General features: G+C 32.1%; 3 protein-coding genes across 3 annotated transcripts in view; 1 reads left to right on the top strand and 2 right to left on the bottom strand.

Annotated features, from left to right (window-relative positions):
• LOC126970789 (uncharacterized) overlaps positions 1-3546 on the bottom strand; it is a 60559-nt gene extending 57013 nt beyond the window's left edge. Inside the window, exon 1 of the mRNA XM_050816881.1 lies at positions 3331-3546. The gene's annotated coding sequence lies outside the window, so the exon portion shown is untranslated. The remainder of the gene's footprint in view (positions 1-3330) is intronic.
• Positions 3547-5413: 1867 nt separating this feature from the next.
• Positions 5414-9168, top strand: LOC126970893 (40S ribosomal protein S16). The gene is made up of 5 exons (XM_050817042.1): positions 5414-5526; positions 5621-5665; positions 5883-6014; positions 7250-7364; positions 8923-9168. The coding sequence occupies exons 1-5, from the start codon at positions 5509-5511 to the stop codon at positions 9066-9068; spliced, it is 456 nt and encodes a 151-aa protein (XP_050672999.1). The 5' UTR covers positions 5414-5508; the 3' UTR covers positions 9069-9168.
• Positions 9169-11568: 2400 nt separating this feature from the next.
• The window catches only part of LOC126970807 (myosin light chain kinase, smooth muscle), a 67014-nt gene continuing 62789 nt past the window's right edge, over positions 11569-15793 (bottom strand). Inside the window, exon 8 of the mRNA XM_050816929.1 lies at positions 11569-14000. Coding sequence (XP_050672886.1) covers positions 13799-14000 — 202 coding nt within the window. The 3' untranslated portion in view covers positions 11569-13798. The remainder of the gene's footprint in view (positions 14001-15793) is intronic.

The following is a 15793-nucleotide window of genomic DNA, read 5'->3' as shown; positions in this document are numbered from 1 at the left end:
TCTAATTTACATTTGTATACTATTCCTTGGGTTTCCCTGAATAAATCATCATCGTCATCAGCCCTAAGCGGTCCACAACAATGGCCTCCCCAAAAACTTCCACAAGGACCGCTTTTGGGCGGTCTGCATATAATGGTTCCCCGCTACCTTCATCAGTCCATCAGTTCGTCTTGTGGAGGGCGTCTCCTACTTCATCTTTCTGCCGCGGCACACCTCGAGAATCTTCTGTACCCATCGATTAATAGTTCCATGAGCGATGGAGTGTGCTTATTGCCAGTAAATACCGCAAATTAGCTATATGTAAATATACAAAAACCTTACTCATGAGTCACTCTGTCTAGTGGGTCTATCGCGACGGTTCGATTATACGACGATCGGTTATACGTTTATCGCGATCAGACACAATTATTATAGAACATTTTCACATTGAAAATTGTAAAAGTATATTTCGTAGTATTATTAATTGTTCATAAGCCCTATAATGTTGCTATAATTCTCCGAGTCCTTACAACTCACAATCAATACTAGTTATTGACGTTCAATAAGTGATTTTTAATCCTATTTTGAATAAAAATATTTGACTTTGAATAGATGGAGAGCCTTTTTTTTCGGTATAATGCGAAATCTACTGAACCGTTCAGAATAATACTTATAAGATGCAGCGGGTTTCGGAGAAGGTATTTGATATGATGGATGATTACCTATATTTTTTGTCTTAGAAATACCTATACATTCGCAATACGAATAATTCAGTCAATAACATTTCCATTACATATGACAATTCATACTATGAGCGGGCGCGGAATACTGAACTAATTGGCAAAACAACATTTGCCGGGTCAGCACTTGTGTATTATATATCATACATACCCTATATCAGACGCGGCGGCAGATCTATTAAATATTGTATAATGTTAATACACTTTTTATATTTAAAGACTTTCCCCCTTATTCATAATGGTCCGGTAAGAAGTGTTTTTCTCATTCTGACTTAGGTCAATAGAAGTAGACAGAGTGAGAATTATCAATGCTTTAAGTTAGCAGACTATTATGAATAAGGGGGTTTGAATCATCGGTTTTATACAAGTTTTAGTCTTATTATTAAACGGAAATTACTCCAAGCATAAAATTACTTCTCCCTGTCATGTAATTCTATAGTGACAAACAATGACGTTCTATTGGTGACAGAGGTAAGATAAAGTCAAGTTTTAAATTTAGAATAATTGTTTAATTACACAGTACAATATGTACAAAGCACAAGCTACTCTCTCTACGACATATCTTTTCAGAGATAGCTATTACGAGGAAAGGTAACTAAATAATCTAACTGTATAATTTTGTAATATATTCATTACTATAAATGCATTAACCATAGAGTAAGTACTTTATGTCGGATGTATTTTATCTCTCCGACACATTCTTTAATGTGATTCAGTTTTGGTGACGCATCAGTTAGAGTATTGAACTAATTGGAGACGGCAAGGACGAACCTTTGATAGCAGGACGTGAACGCGATTTAGTTATGTATTATACTACTACCGAATATTATTACTAGAATTATACAGACGATACTTAGGTAATGTACACAATTCCAAGGGCATTGTATAGAATAACTGCTGGTCCACCAGCACTTCGTAAATTAATTTTCATAATTTTAGTACGTACTTAAAATTTCTGTAAGGTATATGGTTAATAAAATAAACTCAATTTCATACTCTTTTGTTATTCGGCATTCGAAAATAATATTTACACCTTTTTTAAATTATTATTGGTTATTTACATATTTTGTAACAAACCCAAAATCCTTGTGCTATATAATTATTATCTCAATCAATTCCAATACGAATTATCTTGACTTAAAAAAAACAAATTATAAAAAATGTCAAAATTAATTTTATTTCATAATATAATTTCCCTAGGTAATGTATAGAATATGGAATTTGGATATACATTGCCGGCAACATATAGGCAGATAGGTACATAAAATAATATTATTCACATTGATGAGACATTAAGGATACAGGTATCTAAATACTAATACCTTCTATAAATGTACGTAATAAATAATAATGTACTAGTTCGTTTCGTGACAATATTAGTTTATTCAATTTTTTTTATAAAAACAGTTGAAAACTGTCAATTACATATTTTTTATCGCTAGCACGGTAAGCTATGGCTACCACCGCGACCGATTCAGAAGGCTAGAAATACGTAGTAAGTACCTACCTATATTATAATTTCGGAAAATAACACCAAATTACCTACTAAAAAATATGATTATTTACTTCTGATCATAAACAGTATAAGATATACTTTAATACAAAGTAAGTGTATGATATGACGTAAGAAAACGAACTAACCCACAAAATAGTCCTATCCTAGTTTAGCTGTAAGAATTAGAAATCAAAAAGACCCGAGAACAATGGGAGCATTTAACAAAGTGGGTCACAGATTTGTATTCATATGCCAATACAATTTTTATTCAAAAAATAGCTTGGGAGCGATCGCTTCGTTCCCAAGGTGTGACATGACACTAAAGTACATACTACATACCTAATAATATATAGCAACTAACAACCGTCTCTAATAACGGACTATAGTAATGTCTTTTTTTTTGTAAACGAATGTTATCGATTTTTGTAAATTATTAATCGATAATGGTATTCACATTTTAAACTAATTTCTATATATAGATACTTTAAAAGTAATTGCATTTTATAATATATACGGTACATTTATATTGTGGAAAGAATAATGTTATTTAGTTTTTGGTTCAATAGTCTAAGATCTCTCTACTCATGGTAATAATATAATACATATTATATTGTAGGAACCAACTAGTACAACCTAAATATAATGATATATTTAATAAATAATATTAAATGATATCTTTAATTTATCTAAATAATTGATAATATTATTAGCACGAGTTATACCTATCAAAAAGCTGTTGGTTAATGTCCGAAATCAAAATAATGTTGAAAATATATTTTAAAATCGCTATTAAAGTTACAGGATGAACATCCGAATATACTAAATTAAATTTATAAGTACTTTTGTATAACTTAGGTAAATTAAGATTAATCTAGGTATTCCTGAAATTAGTTACTTACTCATGTAAGCTTTAGTTATTTGTTTCAGCGGATTACTAATTCATTAGCAAAACTGATCGAATAATTTACAAGCATAAATTTGTACTAAAATATTATAAAAATAATATTATTCACTATAGTAACTACATTAATTTGTTACAATAATAATAAAAAGTAAAAACGAACATGACGGTAGACCACAAAATGATTATTAATCTATGAGAAATTAAAAACCTACCTTTATTTTCAAAATACTATCAATGTACAGTAAATCAATCCGCTACTGTCCAAACAGTTCATATCACAATTTTTTACACTTAGATATTATCAAATACTTCTTCTAGTAAAAGAATGTTGATAAAATTTCGTAATCAAGTACGCGTATTCACTCGTAAATGCCACACAACATAGACACAACATTCCGCAAGAAATGTGGACGCGAACTGAATACAGAATAACTAATGTAAATAATGAGAAGTGTCGCTACTCACTAGCTCACTACTCGTAACTTCGTAAGTCGTAGTCGCTTCGCTGGCCGTTGCTGGTACCTGGTAAAAATTCCAATTTTCATTCCAACGTTGAGCCAGCTAGCACCATCTAGTGGCACACAGTCGTTATGTGAATTAAATTCACTATATAGGTACTGAAGAAGAATTATTAAATGTAAGTAAAAGCTTTTAGCTTGATATTTATTATTAATAAAAAGAAATGAATATATAAGGATGATAACTTGTACTATTACGTATTCTTTGGTATGACAAATATTATATTGTATCTATTCAATATTTTCATATATCATTTTTTTAAAAAGAATATTAATATCATGTTAATATTTTTTTCAGTACATTTTCAGAGTAAACTTGATAATTTTTCTTGGTTGTTTGATTCGTAGGTTTGAGTCGGTGTGCATACTCCTTTTTTAATTTATTTTTGAGCCTATAAATAACTATACATATTCCCCTAGCCTATAACTTTTTTTTTAAATATAAATTATTCATTGGTAGGGCCAAACTTCACTTTCTTTTTTTTAATTTATTTTGTGGCACGGGATGCAAGTCGACTTATATATTATAGACTTTCATCCCGTGCCATTCCACTTTCGTTCGTAGCTTGCGATAAAAATTATATTTGGTTTGTTTGTGATGGAGTGGAGTAAAGAAAACACTGTGTTTTATACAACTGAAAACAGAAAGACCGGTTGTTTGAGCTGTTACATTGGTAGATCATAAAAATAAATACAAAAAACTGGTTGCACTTCATCGGATCATTTTTTAAATGAACCAAAAATATAAATAAAAACAGGTGAAGCGGACGGACTGTTTTGCTACATGTTTTGTTAAAAAATAGGCCCAGCAGACGCGGCGTAAGTGTTGCTAAACCAACAGAGCTATGTAGGTTAAAATATACATTTTCAATTTGCTGTCGAAGAAGGTTTCTTCAGAATTTACGAAATGACACTTTACTGAATGTTGGGGTGGATCAGTGAAATATAATCAGATACAGAAATCATCATCAGATCATATAAAAATATATTATAAAAGTGTGTTCTAAGTAAGTTATATGATACAGCTCGTAAAATGGTAATAAATTATGAGGAGATGTTCGAATTATACTAACGTATTTTCTCAATGCTTAATAAATAATTGTGAGTAGGTAAATTTTCATCGTATTTTTAATGAAAATGTAGAATTGTAGGTACAGTGGCTTAAAACAAAAATAAAGTTATAGGAAACCATAATATTATTATTATGATTCTTCACTTTATAATGCTATAGAATCATATTTAAAAATTATTTTCCTTTTTTAACAAATTTTATATTTTAAAAGATAATAACATTTAAATTAACACAATTAAATTAAAAGAAAAAAAAAACTTGTTTTACCGTATGATACCGAGGAGGCATGATGATGATATATGGTTAATGGTTCACCCAAACTGATGTCCAGATACTGCTTAACCATTTGAGTTTTGGTTGATTGAAAACAGAGCCAGAGCTTGAAACATGTATCGTTGCTATGTTACAAAGTTCATTAGCTTCTTCTTTTGCTGCTGAAGTGCTGATCAATACTTGTACCTGGACAAGGTTGTACTCTGCCTTTGTTTGGTCAAAAAATGTACAACATTAATGTAATTCTTCAAGAGAATCCTTCAAGGACCGCACAAAAGCCTACCTTATTTCTAATCTTGAAGATATAATTGGGGTGCAAATACATTCGCCTGCAAAATTAAAAGCATCATGCACACCCTAACATGACGTATGAATTATCACCTTCCTAATGACCTGCGGTTAACAATTAAGCTAGCAACATTATTTATGTTTCATAAAGTATAACTAAACCTAGTCTGTGGTTGCTTTTTCCAGAGTAAATATATTCTTTGACAATTGACTCTTATACTTATTTCTTTCATGTCAAAATGGCTGCCGCGCAGGAGGTGCGTGTGATTAAATTTGTGGTTTTATTTATAATATACTATTTCATTACATTATAAAAGTGATTTATTCTAAAGATATTTGTTACGATTGCAGGTGAGACGCGAACCAATCCAAGCCGTACAAGTATTCGGGCGCAAGGTAAGAACTATCAACGTCCACGTGTTTTTGCAGTTGAAACTATAATTACTTGTATTTGAAAGAAAGTTTATTTGGTAACTGAAATAAAAAATCGTCAAGATATACGTGCGGAATACTACGGAATCAAAGTTTTGTCCTTTTTTACATTGCTTACGACCTATTCGAAATTGATAACCTCTGCTCCTTTTCCTGTTCCTTTATATATTTAATGTTTTAGAAAACCGCCACAGCGGTCGCATACTGCAAGCGTGGTCATGGAGTCCTTAAAGTAAACGGACGTCCTCTGGAGCTGGTTGAACCTAGACTACTCCAGTATAAACTTCAGGAACCTATCCTTCTTCTTGGCAAGGTAAGAATGTAGTGAGAAATGCTATTCTGTTAGGACACTTTAAGGTAAATTTTAACATAATATGGAGTCTAATATCTTTAAAATGATATTTCTTATCCACCACCATATATTGCTATTATTATTTTCACTAACTGTGAAAGCTGAACTATGCTACACTGAGCTAAATTAATATAAAAGAGTAACTTCTTTTGCATAAATTTTGCTTGTATTTCCACCTGATTGACTTTTTTAGTTATGGAAGTTCAGATATCTGAATCTATGGTCAAATTTTAGATGTTTAATGAAAGTAATAGAATTATCCTCACTGAGGTGCTGCTCATTACAACCCTGTATTAGGATGATCAGGCACTGGCCAAGTATCTAATTGGTCAGCTCCATACACACAACCTTTAGGCCAGGGATACCCAAACTATAGCAGAAAAAGACACCTTTCCCAAAATAAACTGATATCTAGCCGTTTTCAATAACCTATCTATCCATAGTTTTACTTACAGATATATTGCTGTCACCATTTAATGACAAGATTTTATCTATCCATAGTTATAGTCCAATGCTATCTGTCAATAGGTTATTGAAATGTAAGTGTAAAAGGATAAGTTGTCTACCTCTAGTAAGTTAAACTAAGGATAGATAGGTTACTGAAAACGGCTGTTACACTTCAAATTCTATCTCTAGTTTTTTTCCTATTGCCTTAGTTGTGTAGTGTTTCATATAGAACAAAGTGTTGTTGAGTTTCTAATAGACCAGCAGTGGAAAGGCAGTAGGAAACATACTAAAATATTAGTTAACATTTTGTAACATTTAATACAACTTTTACAGTATCTCAATGAAATATTCAAATAACAACTTCTATTTAATTATAAGGTGTTTGATATTTAAAATAGAAACAAAATGTTACTTAAACAAGCATGACATTTTGAACCCTATGAAAAGACAACAGTTACCCCCTTATTCATAATGGTCCGCTAACTTTAAACAGCCGCTTAGGAGTGTTTTTTCTCATTCTGACTTAGGTCAATAGAAGAAGACAGAGTGAGAATTAGCAATGCTTTAAGTTAGCAGACTATAATGAATAAGGGGGTTAGTGTTTATTTTTAAAAATAACAACAATGATGATTACATCTTATTCCGAACCTGATGTTATATGAAGTGCAATATAATCTGATTGCATTTAGAATACAATTTTATTTTTTAATTTAAATTTAATATTGACTGTACCTTTTCTGTTATTTTAGGAAAAGTTTGCAGATGTAGACATCAGAGTTACAGTGAAGGGTGGTGGTCATGTCGCACAGGTCTATGCAATCAGACAAGCTATCTCAAAAGCACTCATTGCATTCTATCAAAAATGTAAGTATATTAATAAAATAGTATTTTTAACTCCATATTTTTTTATATATAATATATATATATAAGCATGCCAGTCTGACACAGATGTCGGTCTGTTCATCTATCAGACTTGACCTATTTTAAGTAAATCTTAAATCATCTTTCACAAATGGTTTTGTAATTAGAATCAGTACAGATTCAAAAACTTGTATTTTGTGTGGTCTAGTGTTTTTGGTTTTCACTCATCTGATGATGTGCCAACATTTACATCAAGTATGAACTAGCAAGTGATTATTGCTATAACTAATTAAACAAGTCACTTGTTCAGTTTTATTAAAAATTGAGAGTAATAATAGAAGTTAGTGGATTGTTCTTTGAATAATGGCGAAAGGCAGACGACAATAACCCAAATGGTTATTGGTAACTCTAACTAGTTATTCTAGCTTAGTGCACCTATTAGGCTTCTACTATACTCATGTTTAACATCAAAACAATTACAATATATGATGTATGTATGATGTATAAATATGAACCCTTTCTTTCCAAAGCTGTAATGCTCAAATGTGTTTCAGCCATTTCAGAGAAAGGAGATCAAATGTGACATTTACCAAACGGTCAGTGTTCTCAATACCTGACTTGTTTGAAGTGTACACAACATTTTAATTCTAAACTTTACTATAATGAGCATTTTTTATTTTACTCTTTTTTACAACCTTTTATTTCTGCAAACATTGAACGGTTTTTCAAAATGGGTCATTATGTCTATTCAATAGTGTTAGCTCTTGATCTCGGTCCACTCTTATTAGTGTTACGTTAGTTTTATTATTAGTCATTGATAATTCATTACATCACATATTGATAGAGGTAGTGTTGACAAAATAAAAATTTAGTATAATAGTGTAATAAAAAGCTTGTTGCAAGGTTGTCATTAAAATGTCATCAAAAATCAGTCATGTGATGTATACGAAAGGAAGACGGAAACTCTCAGGCGCCGCAAGGCTGCCCGCCTACACGCGGCTCCGCTCTGCCGCGCGGCTTGATCGCTCGACGCGGCACCAAATTCTATAGATAAATGAGACCTCTCCTCTCTTCTTGATAAATTTCCACCGAAGCTAAGAGGAGAGATGTGGAAATAACATAATCTGATTGATTATCAAATACATCTCTCCTCTCCGCTTTGGTGGAAACTGGGCCTAACTTTCAGTGTCTATAGATGCTGCAGTCTTAATCACTGTGTTGTCAGGGGGCATAACATCCATAATGCACTTATGTCTGTGCTGTTATGGGCAAACAAGAATTTTTCATAAAAGAAAAGTACTTTTTTTATAAATCTGCTGTTCCTTTTTTGAGCCACTTGATAGGGATCAACTTTGCCATTTAATTACAAACAACACTGCCTAATGATATGCAAATAGGATACTCTTGATAATTAAGAAAAAAAAATTCTTTCAATAAAGCAATTACTAGTTGTTGTTGCATATTGTTATGTATGCATTGTGTTGCTAACAGTTGTCATAAGTGTGACAGAATACTGTCATATAGAAATCCACATTAACAAGTCAATTTAATATCATTACAGACGTTGATGAAGCATCGAAGAAGGAGATCAAAGATATCCTCGTCCAATACGATAGAAGTCTACTGGTAGCTGACCCCAGGCGCTGCGAGCCCAAGAAGTTTGGTGGTCCAGGTGCCCGTGCCAGATACCAGAAGTCATACCGTTAATGTTGTTGGAGAGGCGCACGCTGTGTTATTGCATTGGTTTTATGTGGGTCAGTGCAATACCATTGGGTGGTTTTAAAAAATAAAAAAAAATATAAAACTGTTTGGTTTTTTTGTCAACAAAAAGTGAATCCCATCACAATATGGTATGGGTCAACCAACCATATTGTTTTTTGAACTTATATTATTTGTAGCGCCGTTCAGAATTTTTGGTTTTTTAAGTTTCCTCAGCGGCACTGCATTGTAATGGGCAGGGCGTAGCAAATACCATCAGCTGAACGACTTGCTTGTCTCGACCTTTAATCTCATAAAAAACTGCTTGTGCTAGAGATTACTTGCGACTTTTTGTCGGTGTGTCGGGGCATGTCTTCTAAAACTTCATAATTTGTAGTCAAGTGCTTCAGGTCGGGACTCTTGAGTGCCAGTCTTCAGCTCTCATATAGTCTGGAACGTTGACTTGCTTATGTAGTGCCTTGTGACCAGGTGTGGAGAATTGATAGTCCAAGGTACATTTTACGTAGGAACTCTTACAGGAACATCTTTGTAGCTTTAGGTATCTGTCAGTGATAGTCCTATCAAAATAGGTGTAGCACGTTTTGAAGATTAGCCAGAGCAAACAGCAAAGAGGCTGTAAATACTACCTACGTAATAAGAGGCTGGACGACCTTATTAAAAATTTAAATTCAGTTTACGCCATCATAAAAACTTATTTCCATTATTATTATGTTGCCACTCCTAATACGGTGACCTCTATAGGAATTAGGGATCTAACGAATCTATGAATGAATTGTCCATAATATCAATGCACATTCATTGTTATTCATTCATTTATTGATAACATTAGGGGAGAGCTGGTAGGATTCGTACACTTTTTACTCTAAGGCTTGTAAAATGTTATATTATAGATATTTGAAAATATATTTAATATTGCTATATTACTAGCATATCTGGCAATAATAATACATAGTTGTATGTTGATACGAAGTATTATAACCAAGTTGTGCCGACGCGGGGTACTTTCGTACACGGTGTGGGCACATTCATACATAGTGGTGAGCCTCCGTACAACGTGATTGAAATGCCATTTAAGCGCAACGTTAGATTTATTGAGATCAAAGATCTTAGAGTTGGCCTTAATGACAGTAATAATTAACAATATTGTTTTTTTTTACACTTTAGTAGTTATAAATATGAAGCAATTGAGCACTTGTCGTTAAGTCAAAATAGTAAAACAATTTTTATAAAGTTTTCTTATTTCCTTAATGACTCAATCAATATTAATTATCAATCATCAAAACAACGAATTGGCACACAAACAATAGATAATGGATCTTTTATTGCACATTAGTACACATCCAGGTACTTTGCTGTGATCTCAGTACTTAAACTTTGTATTCAGTGGGGCTATATTATCTTTCCACCTGTCCAATATAATGTAGAAAAGTTTTTTTCTATTCGAATTTGACCGGCAGAAAGCATTCTTTTATGTTTTCCGTCGTAACAGGATTTTGATTGTCAATATAAAGCTCTTTGGACATCTCATCTAAGGAAGAACAAGAATTTTCTATTTAACTTATACTAGTCTCGTCCTCACTATCGGTCGCTACAGTTTTCTTTGGTTAAGTTTTGATATTTGTCTCTGCTAGCAAGTGTAAAGCGCGTTTCATCTTCCTGGTTCTTTGTTCGTGTTCGTCTTCTTCAGGTCTTTTGATTATTCTGTTCCAATCTGTTCTTTTCAGGAGTATCAGCAGATAATTTCTGGTGTCATTAATCCTATAGCTGGTGAAATTAAGGCAAATGGCTCTGACAGCAAAGAGAGTGATACAGCTGCTGTGTTGATTAGGATCCATTTCTTCACGTATGGCTTGTTGTTGCTGAACATACATCTGGGCCCCATCTTCTACTACCTCTCCCGTTATTAGGGGACTTGCCCCTTCACATATATTCGCGGTATGATTCTGTAATAAAATAACGTCATAGTAATCACATGATCTAACCTCAAGGGGGAGCAATCGTACAGTATGAATCCACCCCATTCATAACTGTACGAAGGTGCCCCAACTCAAATATTTGACAAACCAATTTAATATAAAAATAACCGTCAAAGTTAGCCCAAAATGAACACTGACATTGTTAACTACAACATCAATTCATGAGCCATAAGAAATTAGAACACAATTTGATCAAAAAAAAATTGGTAATAAACACGTTCAAAGGTACATCGAGAAATTACTTACGCAGGGTGAAAACACGTAACGCCTCGTTCCAACGAAACTCGTAGATGTACTACCACGCCGCTCCCGAGGTTAGACTATACTCATAAACGGGGGAGTCACTTACATAAATACAAACGCATCAGTGTGTTGGATAGTAATAATATGACCACTGTACGAATGCTCCCTCTGTTCGAATCCTACTTGCTCTCCCCTACAGTTTCGAATTGCATTAGGTACGTCTTTTCGAAATCTTTAATTTGCGTTTTATGGACAAAAATAAAAAATGGTTAAGGTATGTATGTATATATTTTATATATTAGATAATTTACAAAAAATTATAAAATAAAAGTAAAATGAGGTTGTGCTTAAAAAACAAATATAAGTGGGCTATTTGAGCGTAACTTGGATTTAGATTATATTTAATATTGACATTTTAATGATTGCAGGTCTATGTTCTTCTTTTCGTCTTTATCTTTTTGCTATTTTTTATAGCTGTCAACAGTCATCAACGTAATACAACTCGCATAATTTTTGTAATTAACATTTTATTTATCGGTTATTGTTAAGACCAGTTGAAATCGGTTTATCTATTATTTCTTTCGGAGTCAAAACGTAATTAACTCACAGTACTTTATCACTTTTATTTTATATCAATTTTAACTTATGATTAACATTATTGATGGATTAGTAAAAATAAATGGAATTACATAACACAGCTAGTTCGTTGGTAGGATACGATTATATCCAATTGATCGTATTAAACGAACTTAATTTATTTGTTCGATACTCGTACAGAGTTTATGATACACATAAATATATATTATTATAAACCGTATGTTAGGTATAATATTAATTTGTTGCCCTGTTCATCAATATATAGGTATAAGTAAACAATTATATCGAGTTAAAATAATTGAAATCATTAGTAATAAAAAATGAATTAGCTACAATGTTTATAACAATAACGAATATTCTAATCAACAAATATTATCTAGCGAATATTAACATAAAATTAGTAAATATTAATGTCTTTCATACAAACTCTTAACAAAACTAATTAACTATTAAATTTTTAAAGATTCAAAAATGAGATTATTTGTTATGCTTTGTCTATGGTTAGTTTTAACATACATCATTGCTCATTTAGAATTATCATAGAATTTAGATCAAAAATACGATTTCCAGAATGCATCACAATAATTAACACGTGATCAAGCGTTTTGTTGTATCTTTTGTACTCAACCATGAAAACAGTGACAACAATAGCTTGATCACACAGATTAGGTATTAAGACGCCCTCTCGAATTAATTTGACGTAATTACACTTAAAAGTTTTGAAGTACGTAAAATTAATACTTATCTAGTTTTTGATAACATAGTCTATCTAATCAACCAGTGCTTATTTGTTTGTGCTACTTTGATTTGGAATATTTTTATTGCATTTTACTTAATTTAAAAAAAAAGTTCCGCTCGCAAAAATTACAAAATTATAAACAATTTACTATAAATATAATGAGTTGTTTTGGTTCTTCTTTCGAACTTTCTCTTTTCTTGGATTTCAATAAACTTTATTAGTTTCTGAAATATTTATTTACTTTTACTGTAGTAATTTTTGCGAGAATAACTTTTTTTTTAAATAATTTTCATACTCTTTATATTTCTCTATATACAAATAGATTTTTTAACTAGACTTTTACTAGACAAATATCAAGTAACTTAGAACAATGACATGTTACTATTATAAAGTATTTAATTAATATCCATGGAGTCGTCATTTTAATTCTAAAATAGCCTCGTGATTTTTGGTTATTATGTCTTTTATAACAGTGCTAATAATCCTTTACAATCTGTAATATACCTTTATAATATTAAATATAATACATTTATTATAATTAAATCAACATAATATTATATTAAATAAAAATTTAAAGTATGGAAATACTAATGGCCATAATTGACTTATTTCTCAGTTTCAACGTCCCGGCTTATTATAATAAAAATTATTGGTGTTTTGTGGTACAGAGGTTTAGAACTTGGCAGATGCCATAATAATTAATTTATTGTGATTTAATTGGCGTTTTACTCAACTGGGGACGTTTGGAACAAGCCTAATTGACGTCAATAAAAGAGCTACCTTATTTTTAATACTGCCGATGTCAGAGACAAGTATCTCTCTGTCCTCATCAATGTACTATCGACAAAATTGAATCGTGAACCACCAATAATATCATTTTCCTTCTTCTTCAGGTCGAAATTTTAAATTTTCCACTTGACTTTACATCAATTGTCATTTAGTTTTTTCGTGGAAATAATGTAAACCTAACTCTTTTAATTATTTTAAAAGATTAACAGAAAACTGGATCATGAATCAATTTTGTCGATATTACAAGAGCTCATTGTTTAGTTTCCCTATCAATGACATTTCATTTTAGTGCTTTTTTGTAAAGACATATCTACGAATTTAGGGTCCGTTTAATTTAACTTTATCATAGTGACATTATAAATAGCAGTAATAGTCTATGGCTTTATTTTTTCTTCGGAAACATCATCAAATTTGGCGCCCATTCTCTTCAAAGCGATCACTGCAGATACAGCCTTGGCCCAACGTTTTCTGATCACATATCGCTTCAGCTTGGTCTTTGTAACATGGAGTTCAGTGCAGAGTGCTGATTGGATGAGCCATGGATGAGTTACTGTCTCTGAAGATGGAAGGCGGTCGCTGTGACATGTAAAGTAAAGAAAGTTTAAAAATATTGCATATAAATTTTTATTGTTCTACAAAAAATGATAGATTGTTTGTTTATGCCTTAGTGTAAGGGTTCATCACGAATTAATATACCTAGTCTTTCTATAAATACTGAAACAAAGAAAAAAAAAATCTATTGAAAATAACATTTATTACTTTTTCAGTGTGTTAGTTTAATACATAAATATAAAACAATTTAAAATATAAAAAGCTTATTCGAAGTATGTTTTTACCATTGGCTGCAATACAGTCCTTTAAACGTTGGGGTCACTTTTTAATAGAAGCACGCACTAACTTTCTGTGGCAAAATTCTTTGTTTTAGGGACTCCAATCAATCTCTCAACACAATCTTTTACTATTACCAAGCCTATGAAGAGTTTTAAAAATTGCATTTGGCTCAATACCTACTTTGTGTAATGCAATCACAGCGATTGAGTTCTCTTTATCATCCCACTGTATTTTAATATCGCAAAATATTGTATAATGCATTGGCGCCAAAATGAGAAAATTCAATGAACAATCATATTATAAAAATGACAGATTCCAAATTCAAATGTAATATTTTGTTTATTTTTAATTGTAACAGTATTTATGGCCAGACTAGTTATCTCCCTCTCTCTGCAAGGAGCTCTCCTCTACTGTAAGTTTAAGCCAGTTCAGCGAACTTCGTCTTGGTCACAAAACATAAATTATATAATAATTATACCTTCAATTAATATGATTCATAAATTCTATTACTAACTAGATAATAAATAATATATTTTTTTAAAATAAACCGATCAAATTAAGCATAGGTATACACCAAAATATGAAATTCAAAATTCTTTTCTATGTACACCACGTATAGATTTATTTACTTAGATAATATGTATACCTACGATATGTCGTCTGCATACTGAGACGTAGTTCGAAGGCGACACTGAAAGTGTTCAGAACTGGCAACGTATAAACAAAAATATAAAAATAAGTTTAATGAAAAATCGAACTCTGCTATTATCATTGAGTATGTATTTTATTCATTTCCTTTACGATTTGGCAAGTCAGCGTGATTATAACTTGAGATATCGTGCAATGTAAGTCAACAAGAAAGTTATGATAGACTGCGAATGGCCATTAACGATGAAGGCCCATCTCTTGCCACCGTTAACAACTGGTTTAATGAGTTTCAACGTGTTCGCACTAATCTCACCGATAATCTGCTTGAGTGACGGCCTTCTAGGCGACGACTGAATATAACGGCAGTGTATTAAAGAGACTGATAAAAGAGTGACCCATCAGCAGATTCGGATAAGCTTAGGTATGATTCGAGTGCACAAAACCTCCCATGAACATTTAGCGGCCAGGTAGTTTTGGGCCCGGTGGATGCCTCATTATTTGACCGAGACTCAAAAAAGTTCGGGAGAAAAGAACTCGCAGTAGGATCCATCTTCACCAGGCGAACGATCGACTACCCATGCGATATTTATTTATTACTGAAGATACAATAAAATCTTCGACAAAAAGCTGTGGCTGCTTTTCTACAGGCCGTAGAAGAGAGCCCTAAGGACGAGTGGGCGAAGTGCTTTTCTCAGTGGTTCCATGGGATGCAGCGATGTATTGACGTGAATGGATACTATTTTGAAAACATATATTAAAACTAATAACTTGCTAGTTTATTCACTTCTTGATTTTGTAAGACCTTTCAGCTTGACCCTCGTAGGTATAACCACCTCCTATATAACCAAGCAGGTACAAAATGAGAGGGGCTGACGAATAGTCTATTTTTT

The sequence above is a fragment of the Leptidea sinapis genome, chromosome 22, assembly GCF_905404315.1.
Source record: "Leptidea sinapis chromosome 22, ilLepSina1.1, whole genome shotgun sequence".
NCBI classification, from domain to species: domain Eukaryota; kingdom Metazoa; phylum Arthropoda; class Insecta; order Lepidoptera; family Pieridae; genus Leptidea; species Leptidea sinapis.
This window is presented reverse-complemented; position numbering and strand designations above follow the sequence as displayed.